The sequence below is a fragment of the Sardina pilchardus genome, chromosome 17, assembly GCF_963854185.1.
Source record: "Sardina pilchardus chromosome 17, fSarPil1.1, whole genome shotgun sequence".
Lineage (NCBI taxonomy): Eukaryota > Metazoa > Chordata > Actinopteri > Clupeiformes > Clupeidae > Sardina > Sardina pilchardus.
Window position 1 is genome coordinate 5544593 of NC_085010.1, and position 18399 is coordinate 5562991.

Sequence of the window (18399 nt, forward strand, 5' to 3'; positions counted from 1 at the left end):
TTAATTTTGAGTCAGATTTCCAGTGTTCTGGTAAAGTTAGTGTGTGCAGAGAAATTACGAGTTAGTGTATATGTAAATGTGGTGTAACAACATGGAATGTGTTTTTGAGAGGAAAATTATCAATTTGGCCAATTGTGTTTTGTAGGTGTGAGTCTGTGTTTAGAGTTTTGAAAATGTGTCAAATGAATGGACAAACGCTTGTTAGCGATCGAAAAAAAACTCTAACACTTATTTAAGGCTGAGGAGCAATAGTTCCCACTTACAGCCATCAAGACAATACAGTGCAGCGTTGTTGCGTTTGTGGAAATCATGTATCTCTGTGAAAAGGCTTCTATCCCAAATTAACATGGCAACGTTGCCCATGGATAAAATACCTAAATAATCTCACTGGTTATGTATTAGCGCATTGGTGGTGGCGCGTCAGTCTCTTCATCCACTCTATCATGGAGGCGCTGGTTCGAATTTAGCAACCGGGAGTGTTTTTTGGCAAAGGCTCATGTTGTCTGTTGTTTACGGACAGTCGAAAAAAGGTTTAATTAGGCCTGTTTTATTTGTCATGGACCCAATTAAGGGGACATTTTCGTAGAAACCCTCATTTCTTCATTGCACAGAAGTAGCCTATGTTCAATTGGCTCAACGCAAAGTTAGTGTGGTTAACGTTACCATTTCTTGAATGGAGTCACATCTGCAGTAGCCTAGGCTAAATTAAGTAAAACTACCTGCTCGTACTAATTGTTTATCCCTATATAACATGGATCCCATCGAGATCCGTAACACCGGTATTGTGGTGAGTGATTAAACAGGAGAATTAAAAAGACGCTTTCGTATATCGGGCGCAGTAATGTGGGCGCAGAGCTCTGCCAGTAGGCTACTGATACTGTGCTTTGAATTTGGGTCGTCAGATTTCGACTGAAAAACGCCTCAAAAAACGCCTGGGGTGTAAATTCCCAGTGAGGAATTGTTATTAAAACAAAGACGTCACTCCTGCCACTCACCTGTATCCAAAACAATCACTTGTCTTGCAGTAACCTTGGGGTCGATCAGACAGGACACGGTTATGATTGCAGAGTGCACTTCGCCTTTTATAACTGGCAAAGCGCGTCCTGTCTGGTCGTTACCGTAAGCGAGTTCCTTCCATGTTTTCGGTGAGAGCGCGCCCTCCCTAGCTGCCGAGGTTGCGTTTGGTTGCTCCTGCAACTCATCGTTTATTATCTATGGATATTGGCGTGCAACAGGTGCTCGTTTGATTTGATTAGAAGTTACTTTGATCGAGCTGCTTTTTGAATTGGACTTTTTGGACAAACCCCAATTGCGCCACAACGATTTTAGCATATTTGTCCATTGTCCTTGTGACCAATCGGTTTTGGTAAGTTCGATGGAATATCGATGTATCTTTATCTTGCTCTCCAAATAACACGAGGCGCCTGGGCCAATTGAGGCCCATTGAGATAGAGATTTTACTCATTAATTTATTGCAAACACACAGATGACTTAATGGTACCGTTTTATCACTTGATTTTTCTATTCCCTCTTTGATTTGTTTGTTAATTCTTACTCAATTAGTTGACCAAATATGTTCTCACCTTAGCCTATTATGAGTTTCGTGCTATTTTGATCAAGCTCTGTCCAGCGGCTGATATTTTAATTCGACTACTTAAAATTGTAGAAACTTTCGAATTTAACGCGCGCCTCGGTGAATTACAGATCATGCCCGATAGTTGACCAAAAATGGCACAACACCATTCATCACACGTCTAAAAGCAGTAATCTATACGCGGATGGACGTAACTCTACAAACGAAAACGAAAACTATTTAATTCACTGAATATATTTTAGATGATATATAGGTGACCTGTGTTTAGAAACCACCTGTTGTTGATGGATAAAGTAAAATAGCATTTTTGATAACAGCTTGAAATTTCTCCCCAGTGGATTTTTTCAGTAAACAATAACAATTTTGTGCAAGGTCTTTGTCATTAGACCGAGACAAAAGTGCGTGTGGGTAAATATGTTACAGGCCAGGCTAAACTGTCCATGCAATAAAATATTGAAGTCAGGAAAGCTTATGTGTAATAGGAGACCTCGACATACACACCCAATGCCCGGACTCAAACTTCTTTAAGTTGAGGCCCGGTTATGGCAGACTTTGGGATCATAGAGCCCAGTCCACCTACACGTACGGTACCTCCACCCCACCTCCCATCAAATCATCATTATGATTATCATTATCACAATTATTATTATTATGCTATGGTTTATAATGACATTTCATTTGAATGCCTGAATGTAAGGATTCAGGAAACACAATACCAACTCTTGTCTATGGTAAACGGCCGCGCAGATTTTGAAGATCTTTAGGAAATGAAAGACTAAGGCTACAATCTTCTGACCATGTTATGTTCAAATCTGACTAAACAATAATCAATGCTAAACGATGTATTGTACAGTCTGTTTGTATGGAAGTTGCGCGAATCCACGTTGTTCTATTAAATGTTGTTAAATAATTAAATAGCCTCCCAGGTTGAAGCGGAGCTTGCCACCAACGTTATTGTGTAGGCCTATAGTGTCAGTTTCTGTCATGCAAACGCGCACACGCATGCATTCAATGAACGTTCGTTCATACCACCACATTGTATGGCTCTATGTTTTATCACATCAAATTCGCAAGCATTTCTTCCTGATTGCAGAAACTTTTGTTTTCTTTTTCTGTCGGTCCGCGGTTGATTGATCAATTGCGCGGCAAATTATCGGTGAAGCACCGGACCTAATTTCACTCCATGCCTCGCGGACCAGCAGTCTCTACGTTGCGCGGACTACACTTGTGTCGTTAGGGTGTATATTTTCAGTGCTTTTGTGTGTGTGTTTTTTTTTTATTATTGTAGTGTGTGTGCATTGAGCAGTTTGTTAAAATACGGAGCAAAGAGCGTCCGTATCAGTTCAATAGCCTACGGAACAAGAGTTTTATATGAGTTATAAAACGAAACTCGAAGAAACAAATATGCACGCCACCACACACCACCGCATTCATGTCGCGTAGGACTAGCCTACTGTCAATATGTCCCAATAGAAAACAATGTAGCCATCGGTAACGTTAGCTTTACTGTAACATGCATGCAAGCTGTAAAAACGTGTTCAGATCAACAACGCCAGAATTTATCTTTCTATTGTAATGGTATCAACAGACTGTATAATCATGGCAGGTGTGTAAGGATTTATCTTAACCTATTTGAACATTTGAAGAAGTGACATCTTCTTTTGGTTGAGTGCTGCTAAGAGGCAGAATCAGTGCCGCAGAACTGCTTCGTGGTGTGCGCAAAAGCAGAACTGCTTTGAGAAGTGCCCTCCCCCCAAAATATTTATTTCCAAAACTAATTTCTTGAAAAAGATATTGCAGTAGCCTACTACTAGTTTGATGCGTATCTATAAATCGTGCACTGTATTTTAAGGGCACTCAGGCTAAATAAGGTTTTTGCCAGCTCCTTTCAAATAAAGACTATGGCTATTAAACAAACTCTAGCATTTGAGTAGGCCTATTTCTATAGCAGTATTTTTTTCTGAAACAATATTTTAAAGAAAAATAGTCTTTTTTGGAGTGGACATGAAACGGATTTGCTTTCTAAAGCTGCCTAATATCTACATTTGTTGACTTATTTAACTGCTGAGTGTTGGATTTTTCTTGCCGCGCGCTGTTATCTTGCATCAAAAGCTTCATGAATTTGTGCAGTGAACGCTAAGATTATTTTGACGAGGGGGACAGTGGCCTTTGAACCTCCTATTTTTCACGACCAATGCAAGGGTTAACGATGACCATGGCTGCGGCCTTGTTTATGAATACTAAGCCTGAGGACTGAAACTGTTACGTCTGAGTAGGCCTAACTCATATCTGTCCAGAAACGGCTTATTTTAGAATAGAAGAAGTAGGCCTACTATCCAAGCTTATAATTACGGACTTCTCCTGGGTGTAACTGCATGCACGGACACTACTTCCCTTTTGAACAGTGGCCTCTCGACTTTTACATGGTCTTCCCGTGAGAATGAAGGTGACCTTCACAGTCTCCGCATCTCAGACTGGTATTGTGGGGTGTGATTAAAAAGGAGAATTAAAAATACTTTTATCTAACTTTTATCGGGTGTAGAATATGAATTGGATTTCAATTGAGTCATGGGCGACTGAAAGACGCCTCAAAAACGCCTCAAAAACGCTTCAGGTGTTAATTCCCAGACGCGTGCTTAACTGCCTTCTAGGAGAACCTTATAAGAAGCTTCTTAGGCTTGATCTTAAGAGGCTCTTAACAGGAGCTGTCAACTGCCGTGGTGCTGAAACTGAATCAATCGATGCCAGGCTAATCGATCACCCACCCCTTTACCAGCGCATAAGTCTCACACAGCGCTCCATGTTCCCCCTACAGGTGCAATTAGCATGTATCGTGTGGATTCGGGATGATTCCCGGTGGGCCGTTAACGTTTTGGGCCGGTGTGAATATCGTGAGCGTAAATATAGCCTATATTGTTTCTTGTTATTGAAGATAATTTGCTGCGCCCTCGCCGCTCTTCTGCAGCCTGAGCTGTGCGGTCACAGCTCCTTACCACTGATCTATAATAAAGAATACCTGGATAGAGCATCTACGTCAAAATTCTGAAGCCTACATGGCGGCGGCCATTATGGGACCACTTGCCATAGGAATGCATTGACAGTAAAAGACAGTAAAAGAATGTTGCCATTCTGCAACAATGGAATTGGAACACCACGCCGCCATTATGGGACCACTTGGGACAGTTCCATTGGCTTCATTGTTGATGGGTCAGCAACAATGAGATGCAGTAGTCTATCCAGGTATTCTTTATAGATCAGTGCTCCTTACTCGCGGTTTCCCAAATATTAACCCTCTATGGGACTTATTAAGAATATCAATGAAAAAAATTCAAACACCTTTGATTTTAAGTCTATTTAGGCCTAAAAAACAATTCCCGAGCTCACTTTCTGAAATTGACCTTTGACCTTTATTTTGGGGTACCGTCATTTATAAATGACTATGTCCCATTTAGGTATATAATTTTTCACGATTTGTCAATGTAAAAACCAATTCATTAACGATAAATGGATTAATTATTCATGGACATATTTAATTGGAAATCACTTGATTAATTTAATTTCAGGATCTTTCTGACTAAACAAAAATGCAAAAGAAATTGTCTGTGCACAATGGATTTTGAGTATATACCATGTTGATTCAAGTCATAAAACGTCTCTTCACTGTGTGTTAGATGGGTCCCTTGTTGCTTTTCATATCGCTGGTGAAACTCAACCAGACATTTATTTGGTGGTGAAGCCCAGCCAGGTGAACATCACACTTACTGCACTTCACTCATGTGTGGTCGGGGCAGTTGTCATTTTTGCATCAGCCTTGTTTTTCAGTGCACTAAGGCCAGTGGGCAGTGCAATCCTTCCTGATCTATACATATGGGAGTGACTCCCTCTTCCTTTTTTGATGCCAATGAAAGGCTCCATTCCATTCTCTATACAGTTCAGAGGAATACATTTACATCATTCTGCACAGAGTAAAGGTTTGTCTACAGTACAATGTGTATAAGAGACACGCAGGAGAACACCTGCCTAAGTAATAGGCTGGCAAATGCAACATTCCCTTTATGCGGTGGATAGACCATCTTCCAGATAGGGACTAGGTAATGGCCATGGATCCCTGATCCCTGATCCCTGATCAGCGACAACCAAAAGCCTATCCCTGGTTGAAAATTCTCCTCACTGCCTTACTTTTCACTCTCATCCTACCCATCCTCACTACCATTGTTCTCACTTTTGGTCATACCTGATGCTGTGTTCTACTCTTACAACTACATTGACCTCATTGGTTATTTCACTGTCCTTACTGCCCACAGGAATTGGCATAGCTTTTCTTTTCAACTTGACATAAGTCTTGGAAACACCCTAATAAACATGTGTAAATAATCTGATGCTGCATCACAACAATAGAAAACTAGACTGAGTCATTATGGAAATTTCTATCCCTTTATAGGACTTTGTCAGTTATACATGACATGAACTTGTTAAAGGTTTTAAAGAAAGATTTTTAGATATATTCATGTGAAATGATTAAAATAGTTAAAAAACAGTTTAACCTAACTAGTTGTATTTCTTGTAGGGTGATTTTTTAATGTTTTATAGTTTTAAAATAGACTTGCCAGCATGCCACTCATGGGTGTGACTCAACGTGTGGTATTGTCTCCTTTACTTCCTTGTAGCAACACATTATGCAATAATATTGAATAATCTTTAATTTTATTGGTTGAAGGAGAAGTCATGCAAAGTCTTTTTGGGATTATTTGATTGGTTAAGGATTTATATTATTCTGTCAAGCAGTTTTCCTTAGTGTCATTTATAAATGACGAAATCCCATAGAGGGTTAACAAAGTAGCGCTCACAAAAACGTCGCAACAGAGTCTATATTTGCAATAATTTATGGAAAAAAGTTAGCGGCCCCTTCTCCAGTGGCACGACCCTGACAAATGTTGTATAAATAGGCGCGTTCAAGATGGCTGCGCAGCACAAAAACTGCGCAGCACAAGATGCACATGGTTAAAAATCTGTCCACGATGGTCTAGATGGGTGTGTTTTCGACTCGGCACGAGTCGGCAGTCGGTATCACATGCATAAAACGCTGTCCTGTGGCTTATACACAATGCGGCTTATATGCAGGAAATTACTGTATGCGCTTCATTTAGCAGAGAATATCTCAACTGTTCTAGACTAATATGACCCCATCGAACAATGTGGGATGTGTGCCAAAATCTCTATCCGCCCCTAGCGGCAGACTATGGTCACTGAGCATTTGATCGCTAAGAAGGCTGTTAAGAGTGGGTCAGCTCGATCTTATGTTTCCTTCTTAATGAAACATCCTCTTTAGCTATAGCTATTGTGGGAAACGGGTACCGCCGTTCATTCCGACATATCCCCACTCCGACATTGACGTCCAATTGTCATAGTGGAGGCATGTCTCTTTATAGAAAAAGGTCCAACCACTCCGACATTTTCTATTTTCGAGGTCGCAGTGGCGGTATTTAACTTTTTTTTCAAACAACTTGCCATTCTGTCATGAGGTCATTAACCCTCTGGAGTTTAATCCCCCCTTGGGGATTTGAAAAACTGTTCCAAACACACATCTCAATCTCTGCCAATTTTTGACTTAGAAACATATAAGTGACACCATTAGAAACATTTAATCAACTAGTTTGCAAATATATATGTTTTAGAAGAGAATGTATCAATGGCACTTTGTAAAAAAAATAAAATAAAATCCTAGGATTTCAGTCCTCTCACCTGCAGCTGGCCCATTCAAAAGGCCCATTCACCTTAATTTGCATTTGAAAGAGCCACTGACTAAGGGCGTATTCACACCAGGAAAGTCTGTTAGTTCACTTGCTTTGGTCCGGACCAATTTTCTTAGCGCGGTTCGCTTTCACAATGTGATTAATTGCAACCGGACCAGAATTTATAAACAAATACACATGTGCTAAGGTCGTTCAACCATTGGCTGGTAAACGTGTAGGCGGGGTAAAGAATAAGGAGGCCAAAGTCAACGTTTGCCCACGTAAATATTTGGAAACATTGCGTAGCCTACTGTACTTGTTATTATCCTAGCAATATAGTTTATAAAGTTACAGCTTTGCAGAAGTGCTCGAGCGTCAAGACCTTTTGAGGCAACATGAGTTTAACAACATCATGCTCGTAATTTTGCAATGATGAAGACGTGCAGCAAACAGCTGAGAAGGATAGCTCTCATGTGTGTCCACTGTCCAACATGCTAAACTAACCGCAGGCCTATACGGAAGACGGAACAGGTAGGAGATGCAAAATCATTGCCAAAAAAAAAAACTTTAGCCTACAGCGTACAGCTGTTGTGTGTCACTGAGCTATCCTACATATCCCATAATGCGCGAAAACTACGGGAGCTCGTCAAATCCAAAAAAGGTAGATTTCTGCAACTGGGTCGGATCGAGGTCGGGCTGTTTTCACACCATAAACGAACCGCACCAGGGTTCGATAGGAACCGTTCCGAGACCACCTCCTCAGCTGATTGTATTCACACCAGTCAAAAAGGTCCGAACAAGCAAAAAACAAACTTGAGTTTGTTTTAGGCCTACCTTACACTGGCAAGATTTGGGAAAGATTCATGAAAGACCGTAGTCTTTTGAGTAAAGCCTGAATGAGGGGCATTAGTTAAAAGACTACAATCTTTCAAGAATCTTTCCCAAATCTTGTCAGTGTAAGGTCGGCTTTAATCGAACTAAACAAGGCAGGTGTGAATACGCCTTAAATTACCCATTTAGTCTGACTTTTTTCCAATTTGTAGTTAAACTACTTACGAGTAGTTTTGTAGTAAAACTACTTACGATTTGTAGTAAGACTACTTACTTTTTACTTATATGGAGCCAACACCGTTGTTTTCCAGATTCAAACTTCAAAAGTCTTAGCTCGATATATTTATAGTGTGTTTTTTACCTTTGACCCATCTGACCTTTGAAAATAGTTGGATTTATACAGAATTATTATTAAAAAGTAATTTCATTACATCCACTTTACTCTCACATAATTATTGTGGAGGACCTTTAATGAATGAATGAATATATACTTTTTTGATCCTATGAGGGAAATTCAGTTCTCTGCATTTAACCCAATTTAACCGAATTAGTGAACACACAGCACAGTGAACACACAGTGAGGTGAATCACACAACCCAGAGCAGTGAGCGGCGCTCGGGGAGCCATGAGGGGTTAGGTGCCTTGCTCAAGGGCACCTCAGCCGTGGTGGACTGGACGGGGATTGAACCGGCAACCCTCCGGTTACAAGCCCGAAGCCCTAACCAGTATACCACAGCTGCCCCAACTGAATATAACCATATGTGCCACTTTTGCATAGATGTTTTTAGTTAGATGACAAACTTAAATTTGGGCTTTCTAGGTGTTCATGGATGGCATTCAATATGTAGATTTTGGCATCATCCACCCCTCTTTTTGCACGATACGCGAACTGAAGAGGATCCATCTTTGAGGCTGTGGCGTTGATAATGTGAGCTTTCACAATCCTCTCAAAGGCCTTCATGACAAGGGAGGTGAGGGCAATGGGTCTTAAGTCATTCTGGACTTTAAGGCTGCTCTTCTTGGGAACGGGAATGATTTTGGAGTGTTTCCATGACTGTGGGACAGTGGCAGTAGATAGAGACCTCTGGAAAATCTGCTGGAAAACTCCTCGAAGCTGCTCAGCACAGTGTCTCAGTGTGTGACCGCAGATTGGATCTGGACCAGGAGCTTTCTTGATCTTTGTCCTTCTCAAGCATTCCACCACAGATTCAACCGTGACGATGATAGGGTCACTTGTAAGGGTGTCACGATCTCGATTTTAAATCGAAATCGATCGAAATTACATCTCAATCTCGAACTTCGAAGTAGTTCGACGATGCAGCCACACCCCCAACTTGACGTCCAGCATGTATGCCCAAGACGCAAAACCACACACATGCAGCATGAACACTCCTCTAATTTTAGGCTGGAGCCAGTTAAAAAAAATGCACATCAACCTCTTGTTACTCTGAAATCACGGGTGTGGAAGCATTTTTGCTTCATTCACGTCAGTTAGCCTAACACCAATTTAGCCTTCTCAACTTAGCATGTAAAAAAACGATTTAGTTAGCCTACAGTCCAAAATGACTTTAAGGCTTAAAATGCACATTGATACGTACTTATTCCATGAACACTAACCTTGGGTCTCTTCAGAGTGTGCACAAACATTCAAAGTATCATTCTGTGTTGCTTCATTTCACTATGTTCACAGTCTATGTTTAACGTTTTTTTGTATACAACCTCACGGATGGAACGGTTTCAAAATAAAAATTGCTTTCAAAATAAAAGCCCCCTGAAACAGAATAGGAAGAGGGCAAAAAATAAAAATGAATATAATAATAATAATGACACAAGGAATGCATTAATAAAAAAGATCGAAAATCGAATCGAATCGTGGCTTTAAAATAGAAAATTGAATTGAATCGAGGATTTGGAGAATCGTGACACCCCTAGTCACTTGGGGTCAAGCCACTGATGTTATCCGCCAATTGAGACTGGTGATCTTTCAAACCTGGTGTAAAATGAGTTAAGCTCATTCGGGAGGGATTCATCAATGCTACCAGCCACACACACAGGTCTAAAGTCACGTACAGTGTTGACTGCTGCCATTGTCTTAATACCCTGCCAGGCCTCCTGGAGGTTACCTTGTGTAAACTTCTCTTCAGTCTTACTTTTGTAAGCTGCCTTAGCTTTTCTGATGGCCTGCTTCACCTCTCTGTTCATTTGTTTCTTCTCAAGCATAGATCCCATGTAGAACAGTCGTTTCTTTTTGTTCAAGGGTTAGTGACCCAGGGTTTATTATTCGGAAAGATGGTGATTTCTTTTGTGGGGATGATGTTATCTACACTGTCAACCTGTTCATTTAGGGTGAGATCAGGTTGTACAAATATGTCCCAAGATGTACACTCAAAACATGCCCGTAGTTCATCAATGCATTCGTCAGTCCACTGTTTTATAGATTTGACCACTTTCTCTCTTCTCTTGACAACTGGTGTGTATTTAGGTACAAGGAGGATAGATTTACGATCAGCAGTTCCATGAGGAGGGAGGGGTACAGATGTACTGTATAAGCCCCTGAAATAGAACCATAACACTTATCTAGAACTCACGCCAAAACGTGTGGCACATGTAATATATTGCTGGAATTTGTTCAAAGATTTGTCCATAGGACAATGATTAAAATCTCCCAAAATAAATTTGGGTGAGTCAGGTGAAATCAGCTCCAGTCTATTCACAGTGTTCTTGATGGATTCAGATGCTGTGTTCGCATTGGCTTTGGGGTGAATATAGACAAGAATGTGAGGTGAGGTTGTGGACATTATACCTGAAGAGGTTTGTTCAATTTATCAGTATTTGTATAATGATATGAAGTGTATAATTCTGAGAGGAGAAGGATATAGGGAATGTAGACTAAACTCTGCACAAAACCAAATGAGCACTCTGAACCAGAACTCCTCACTGAATATATTTTTGATGTTATAGGCGACCTGTGTAGAATGTTACGCAGAGAAAACATCTCCAGACTCTGAACCTCCAGACTCTGAACCAGAACTCCTCACTGAATATATTTTTGATGTTATAGGCGACCTGTGTAGAATGTTACGCAGAGAAAACACCTCCAGTGTTGATCTAATTTGGTTTTCAGCGAACAATTCAGTGGCACAAAAAATCAATAACAACCTGTTGTTGATGGGTAAAGTGAAATAGCATTTTTGTACCCGGGTATTTCTCCAGCAAACAATAACTATTTTGTGCAACGTCTTTATTTGCCACAAGACCGAGACAAACATGAGTTTATTTTTCAACAAGTCTATGCATCTACGGCCGAACAAGACCAGTAGGAAATATCCATTACCAATCCCCCAATCACAAGTGCTATATTGCTTTTATACACCCCATCATCGTTTTTAAGCATTAAAAATTGTTTTATTTTCAATAGCGTCTTGATTGCCACGTAACCAACCATATAGGTTTAGTCAGAGTTTTTTTTTTTTTTTTACAACAAATAAGTTGTTTTTCTTTCTTTCTTTCTTTCTTTCGCATCAGTAGGCTAATTTTCCGTCAACGATTCCCAGGACACTGAAAGACTGGGATGCACAAAACTTGGTGGGCATGTAGCCCCACAAGGATAGCATGGAACCATTGTTTTTCGTTTTGATCCGTGATTTGGTGATATTTAAGCATAATAATAGAGCCTGTATCATCTGCGTTCTCTGTAGTCGCTTTCAGACATAACCCCTGCGGTAGCCTATGAGGTTTGCCCAACGGAGGTCTGACTCTCCGGTTAATTATACAGAATCTATGTGTGTTTGAGTGAGGGGTGGCGCAGAATGCGGCCGCTGTCACAGGACTTACTGTTTTTATCAAAGATTCTAGAACAGAGATCATTAACGAGTAAACAAAAAAAAACAGCTGGTAAAGGCAAAAACAGCTGTTTTGATGGGTTTATATGATTGGAACTGTGTCTGAAATGTTGCGCTGAGTTTACCATAATGGCGCCCTGTCGAACTCGGAGCGTACTTCATTCTTTTGACGCAACTGATCCATCTTGCTCTGTTCTAGAATCTTTGGTTTTTATTTTACCACCGACAGCGCGCCCGTTCCGAATATTGTTGCAACAATATACAACATGTATATTCTGTTACATCCGCAGCATCGATGAAAGATTGGAGCGTGACATGCAGGTTAACTGCGCAACGTTCAATTGAAACTCAGCAGTGACGCTTGCTGTTCATTTCACATAATCTGAACGAATTCACGTTCTTTATTTACAAATGTGTTGCATGCCGTTCATAGTTCACAGAACATGTTTATGCACAACACTGCATTTGATTCTATTTTATATGATGGAATATGCAGAAAGAATAAAATTAGGCTGAACAGTGTATTGCTTTGTAGCATATTCAGGTTGTCTGTTTTTGAAAAGTAACTAAGTAAAGTAATTAGTAAAGTAGCTAATTACTTGTTGGAAAAAGTAATCAGTAAAGTAACGGGATTACTTTCTCGGATATGTAATCAGTAACTAATTACTTTTCCCAAGTAACTTGACCAACACTGCCACTGATAGAACGCGTATCATCCAATCAGATATTGCTAAATCGTTCGACCGGACCTAACTGTTGTATAATGTGCATCATAGCTCAGGCATCTCAAGGTGCTTGGATGAGAATGCTAAGTAAAGTCCTAGTGCTGCACGTCCAAGACAAGGTTAAGCGCGCAATTGTATTGTTCCGCTGTACCCTAAGGACACAACCTTCAGGATACAACTAGACAACTTTTATTCATTCTTCTTCTCCTTACATACGGTACATGAATATCATTGTCAGTAGAGTGCCACCAGATGGCCATAACCAGCCATTACAGTATTTTTTTTCTTCATATCTTAATTTAATAGAATAGAATAGGATAGGATAGAATGCCCTCATGGGGGAAATTCTCTTCACACAGCATAACCCAGTGATAGACAATTTGGATAATGAACTTTATGGTTGCTTACTCGTATTTGCATTTTATTCAAAAACGAAGAAATTTGATAAGGGAGTATGTAATGGTCAAAGATCCTTCATTTACTATCCTCTCTGGTATGGTCTTTATCCTCCTTTGTTCTTTAGTTTATGAGTATGGTGTTTGGTGCATGGTTTTGCTCATGTATTTGCATTAATTTAAAATCTTCTGCCCACTTCTGCCCATTTAGTGATTTAGTATTTTTATTACTATTATTTTGTTGTTGTTTTTTTTTAGTTGTTGTAAGGTGTCCTTGAGTGCCGGCGCCCCCAAATAAAATGTACTATAGTTATTATTGATAATATTTCTGTTCATCTGTATGTTTTTCCTCATGCCACCCTTGAATTGATCAGTGCCCCACTAGGGCCACAAGACACACATGAACAGCATGTGTGTGTTTGGCCACATCTGACCCGCAAGACACAAATGAACAGCATGTGTGTGTTTGGCACGCACGGACAAGTATAACTCCGTATTAACAGAAAGAGTTGTCAGTGCATCCGACTGCTGTAGAGCATTGAATGCCCTCTGTATTGTACACACACAGACAGGGTATGAACAGACACACTATTGACAGAGTAGGCTATGTTCAAACTGCTTTTAAATGGCATCTGTATCATTTACAGGAAGGAAGTTAATTTCCAATAAAAATGTTACATAGCCTATAGTTAACATTTCAACACTGATTGGCTTTTGGTTGCTGTTGATGTTATTGCATTCCTTTCAATCCTTTAAAGTCTTGCCTCGCAATCGTGTGTGTGTGTATCTCCTGTATATATCTCAAATGGTAAAAGAGGTAAAAAAAAATGGTTTTAAATAACAAGATGGTCGCCTTTTTTTTTTTGGCAGGTTCAACGGAAGCCTCGGCTATTTCCATGGCATCCCAGTTTGCGCAGAGCGTGCTGACCCTGAACTCCGAGGCTGTTGGGTCGCTGAAAGACGGCATCAACTTCAAGAAGAGCCCTGTGGATGGGAAGTGCTACATCATCTACAAGAGCAGCGAGGGTCAGCTGCGAGCATGCAGGAACCAGTGCAAGCACCAAGGAGGCGTCTTCATCAAGGACATCGAGGACATGGACGGCAGGTCGGTGGCAGGGGCGTAGCCAGAGGGGTGGCTCCGGGTGGCACAGGCCACCCTTGAGATTCAATTGGCAACCCCAGGTGCCACCCCAAAATCCTAGTCTACTATTCACCATTAACAGTCAAAGGCGAGAAATTTCTTGATGCACTTGCAGCACACTAGTTTGAAATATCAGGGTTCAGAAATATAAGCAATCTAGCAAACATGCTTGCAGTTATAGGCTACATGGCTTATTGTTTTTAGCATGTGAGTTTACAATAGGCCTACAGGCTACTGCTTGCGATAACACGAAAACATATATTTATCGCATCTGCCAGTGCCCATTTATCTTATTACACACACAAAACCCAGTATTGTAATTGTAGAATCACGTAATAGGCAAATTTTTATATCTGCCTATTCTACCTACTCAGCCGACACTGTTGTATTGTTATGTTGTTTTGTAAATAGTCTACTACCCTAATGTAATATTGACATTGTGGAAAGTTTATAGCTTAGGCCAGTGTTTCTTAACTGGTGGGTTGTGGTACTGATTTGAGTGATGGGTTGCGGAGTTTGTGGCTAAAAAGAAATTAAAGATCGCCTATTTAAAATGCTACCTGATCAGATCTATCATTGGCCCGTTATTTTGATAAAATGTATTCGTAGCCTATGTCAGCCATTGCCATGGCATGGACATAGTCAATGTTTATGTGACAGGTCATGTTAGATATAATGTTAGGGAGCTAATTTTAAAGTATGCATAATTTTAAGATATCATGTGAAACGCAAGTTGGCTGCAACCCTTGGGCAAAATAGAGTGTAGGGTGCACATGAGAGCATAAAACCATCCAAACTAAAGTGTCACTTGGAAACAACGCACCCCTGTCAAAGACAAACCTGTCGAGTACTTTGAGGTAATATCAGCAGTTAAAGACTTCACAAATGCAATGCCAAAACATCTGCATTTTCCACACAAATAGGCCAGGCACTTTGCGTGTCTTATGTAGGCTACCTCACCATATTCGTTGGCCTGAATGCTATATATATATATATAGTTGGTCACAACTTTATGAACTTGTGAAATTATGGGTTCCAAAACCAGACCAGTTAAGAACCACTGGCAAAAAAACATTTCACACATCCACTTTTGCTCAAATGGCCTAATTTCTGAACGGGTTTTGTTCAGAGCTGAAAATGAGCTGAAAACTGTATTTGACATTTTATCCAATTACAAAGACATTTGATGTGAGAGTATGGTCTTTGTCCTTCTTTGTCCTTCAATTTATGAGTATGGTGCTTGGTGCATGGATTTACTCATGCATGTGTGCTTATTTAACAACTTGAGCCTGTTTCTGTTTATCTAGATGCCACCCTTGAATTTACCAGTGCCCCACTAGGGCCACCCTTGTTACAAATCTCTAGAAACGCCACTGGTCGGTGGTCAGCACTAAACAAACAACAAACAATAAACAAGGTGGGGGGGGGGGAGGGGGGGACAACCACAAGACCAATCATGGAAATTTGACCAGAAATTTGGCCAGAAAATACACTTGTCCAATATCAAAGGGAAATGTTCCATTACATTGCCTAGCAAAATTGCTTCTGGAGTTGCTCAGAAAGTTGCCTCAGCTTCCATCTGTACTTCCTGCCACAGGACGGTCCGCTGTACTAAGCATAACTGGAAACTCAACATGGAGACCATGCAGTACGTCAACCCCCCTGACAGCTTCATGCAGGACGAACTCGGTAAGCCGGAGAACCCTGCATGGGGTGTGTTTAAATTGGCCACAAACAATGAGGAACGTTCGTGGCGAGCTTGTTTTCTCTGATTTTAAATTATTTGGTGTTAATATTTAATTATAACTATAATCCTTCATCCAGTTCCATGGTACATTTGCAGAGAACTACCTCAAGTGTTCGAAAACGTTCACTGAGATATCGAGGCAAATTGAACACTGTTGGTGAACATTTGGCCAATGGCCATGTATTAGAATTTGAATGCAGATCAGTTGCAGCATACTGTACTGTCTGGAAATCCAGTTATGATAAGAAATGAATCTGAATTTGAATCTGAATCTGGTCTGAATCCTGTGTACATACAGTACTCTGTAATTCCACCTCCTGCATCTAATTTGTATTTAGTCTAACTGGTCTCTCCAAGCGGATCTAGTTGGGTCATTCCACGTCAATTCAACCAGGGCCTACGCACTTAGAAAATGGTGCATATAGCCGCTGATCAGAGTGGGAAATAGAAAAAGGAAAAATTTTATAAGATATCAAATTGGTGTTTTTAAAAAGAAGGGATCATGGAGAATAAATTAAAAAAAAAAATATTCGTACATTCCCACAAGGTGGTCGGGTGCTCTGAAAATGAGATCCAAAATTAAATGTCTTCTGAAGGCCTAAACAGCGCACAGCCAATAGCTCCAATAACATTTTGATCAAAGGCACTTTTTATCCAATGAAATAAAGGATTTTAAAAAATGTTTCACTCAATCGGTGTGCCTCGGACTCCTGACTGCCTTTTACAAACAATTTAGAACCAAGTAACTTTATATACAGGACAGTCACAGAGTTGCTTCAATTCTATTTTTGTCCATTTCCGAGGAGCACCTGATTTTTTCTTTAATTATTGACCCAAAGCAGCACTCTCCTTCTCTCTCTCAACATTTTGATCAACTTTGAGGGACAGCTATGACCATGCAAGATCAAACATGATAATTTTGCTACATACTAGTCCTATTTATACCAGCATGTCAAATTTTAGCCTCCTACATGGTTCAGTTATTGTGCTATGGGCTTGTGAACTTTGACTATAAAAAAGAGGCCGAACTAAATCGACACCCCCCTCCCCCCAACTGGCTGTGTCTTGGAAAGTATTGATTTTACATAGAAGACACACACACACACACACACACACACACACACACACACACACACACACACACACACACACACACACAGCAAATAAGTAACTGACTGTGTGTGTGTGTGTGTGTGTGTGTGTGTGTGTGTGTGTGTGTGGTTCATGCATAGAGGTTGTGTGGGCAGACGACCCTGATGGTGGTCTGGACCTTGTGGAGCTGAATCCTCCTGACCCATGGCTCACAGACCCCATGGACGCCCAGGAGCTGCAGCCCGGTGAAGTGACCGTGAGTATGAGTGTGTTTGTGTGTGTGTGTGTGTGGTAGTGTGATGCCATGGAGACCCAAGAGCTGCAGTCTGGTGAAGTGATTACACCAACGTAATAACTTTCCACCAACGCAATAAACCACCAACGTAATAAAAATGTGCACACTTTAAAAGTACCCTCCCCCTTCCCCTTTACTTACTGCCTTTATTATTCCTCACCTTTACTAGGAGCCAAGCAAAGCTACACACACAGGTCCCGGACTCTTTTTGCAGAGTTGCTTTGGCATCCATTTTGTTTCTGCCTTCTCTAACTGGGGACAAATAAAGCTGCAGTGTTTCCTCTGTAGTGAGCCTACTGACACTGACATTAATGTTTCTACTCTTCTGTAGTGAGCCTACCGACACTGACATTAATGTTTCTACTCTTCTGTAGTGAGCCTACCGACACTGACATTAATGTTTCTACTCTTCTGTAGTGAGCCTACCGACACTGACATTGATGTTTTTACTCTTCTGTAGTGAGCCTACCGACACTGACATTATTGTGTGGTCAAGAAAAGTTGATCGTTCATCAGTTCATCATGTTTGTAAGCCAAGTAATTCAAGTAATTATGTCTACTGGTTTCGACAGCTTGCATGCTAGTTAACTATTGACTGCAAAACTGCAACAAACTGCAATAGCTTTTGCTAAACAATTTTCTGAACCTTTGCACCCAAGATGATAATTGGCCAGTAGGTTTTAGGTCTTGGAGTCCGTCATTTGGTCCGAAATTGTAACAGTTAAAAAAAGAAAGTTTTAGAGATAGGTGTCTGTAGTGTGCCATTTAACCTTTATTTAATTCTTGGACATTTCCGAGATTGGAAACACAATGGAATAGTACAATAAAATAGTATGCAATAGTTGTAGTGAAATGTACAAAATTAACATTTGTACATTAAGTACAAGTCGACCAATATGGGTTTATCTATGGTCGATGTCGATATTTAGAAATCAGGGTCAGTCAGCTGATGGATATGCTGCCAATTTCACTAATGTACATACAACATAACAAAACAAACAATGG

The 18399-nt window shown here is 40.5% G+C and overlaps 1 protein-coding gene across 1 annotated transcript in view; it reads left to right on the top strand.

Moving 5' to 3' along the window:
- Positions 1 to 1228: 1228 nt before the first annotated feature.
- LOC134061802 (cytidine monophosphate-N-acetylneuraminic acid hydroxylase-like) overlaps positions 1229 to 18399 on the top strand; it is a 46694-nt gene continuing 29523 nt past the window's right edge. Inside the window, exons 1-4 of the mRNA XM_062517603.1 lie at positions 1229 to 1366; positions 13990 to 14224; positions 15858 to 15949; positions 17240 to 17355. Coding sequence (XP_062373587.1) covers positions 14016 to 14224; positions 15858 to 15949; positions 17240 to 17355 — 417 coding nt within the window. The 5' untranslated portion in view covers positions 1229 to 1366; positions 13990 to 14015. The remainder of the gene's footprint in view (positions 1367 to 13989; positions 14225 to 15857; positions 15950 to 17239; positions 17356 to 18399) is intronic.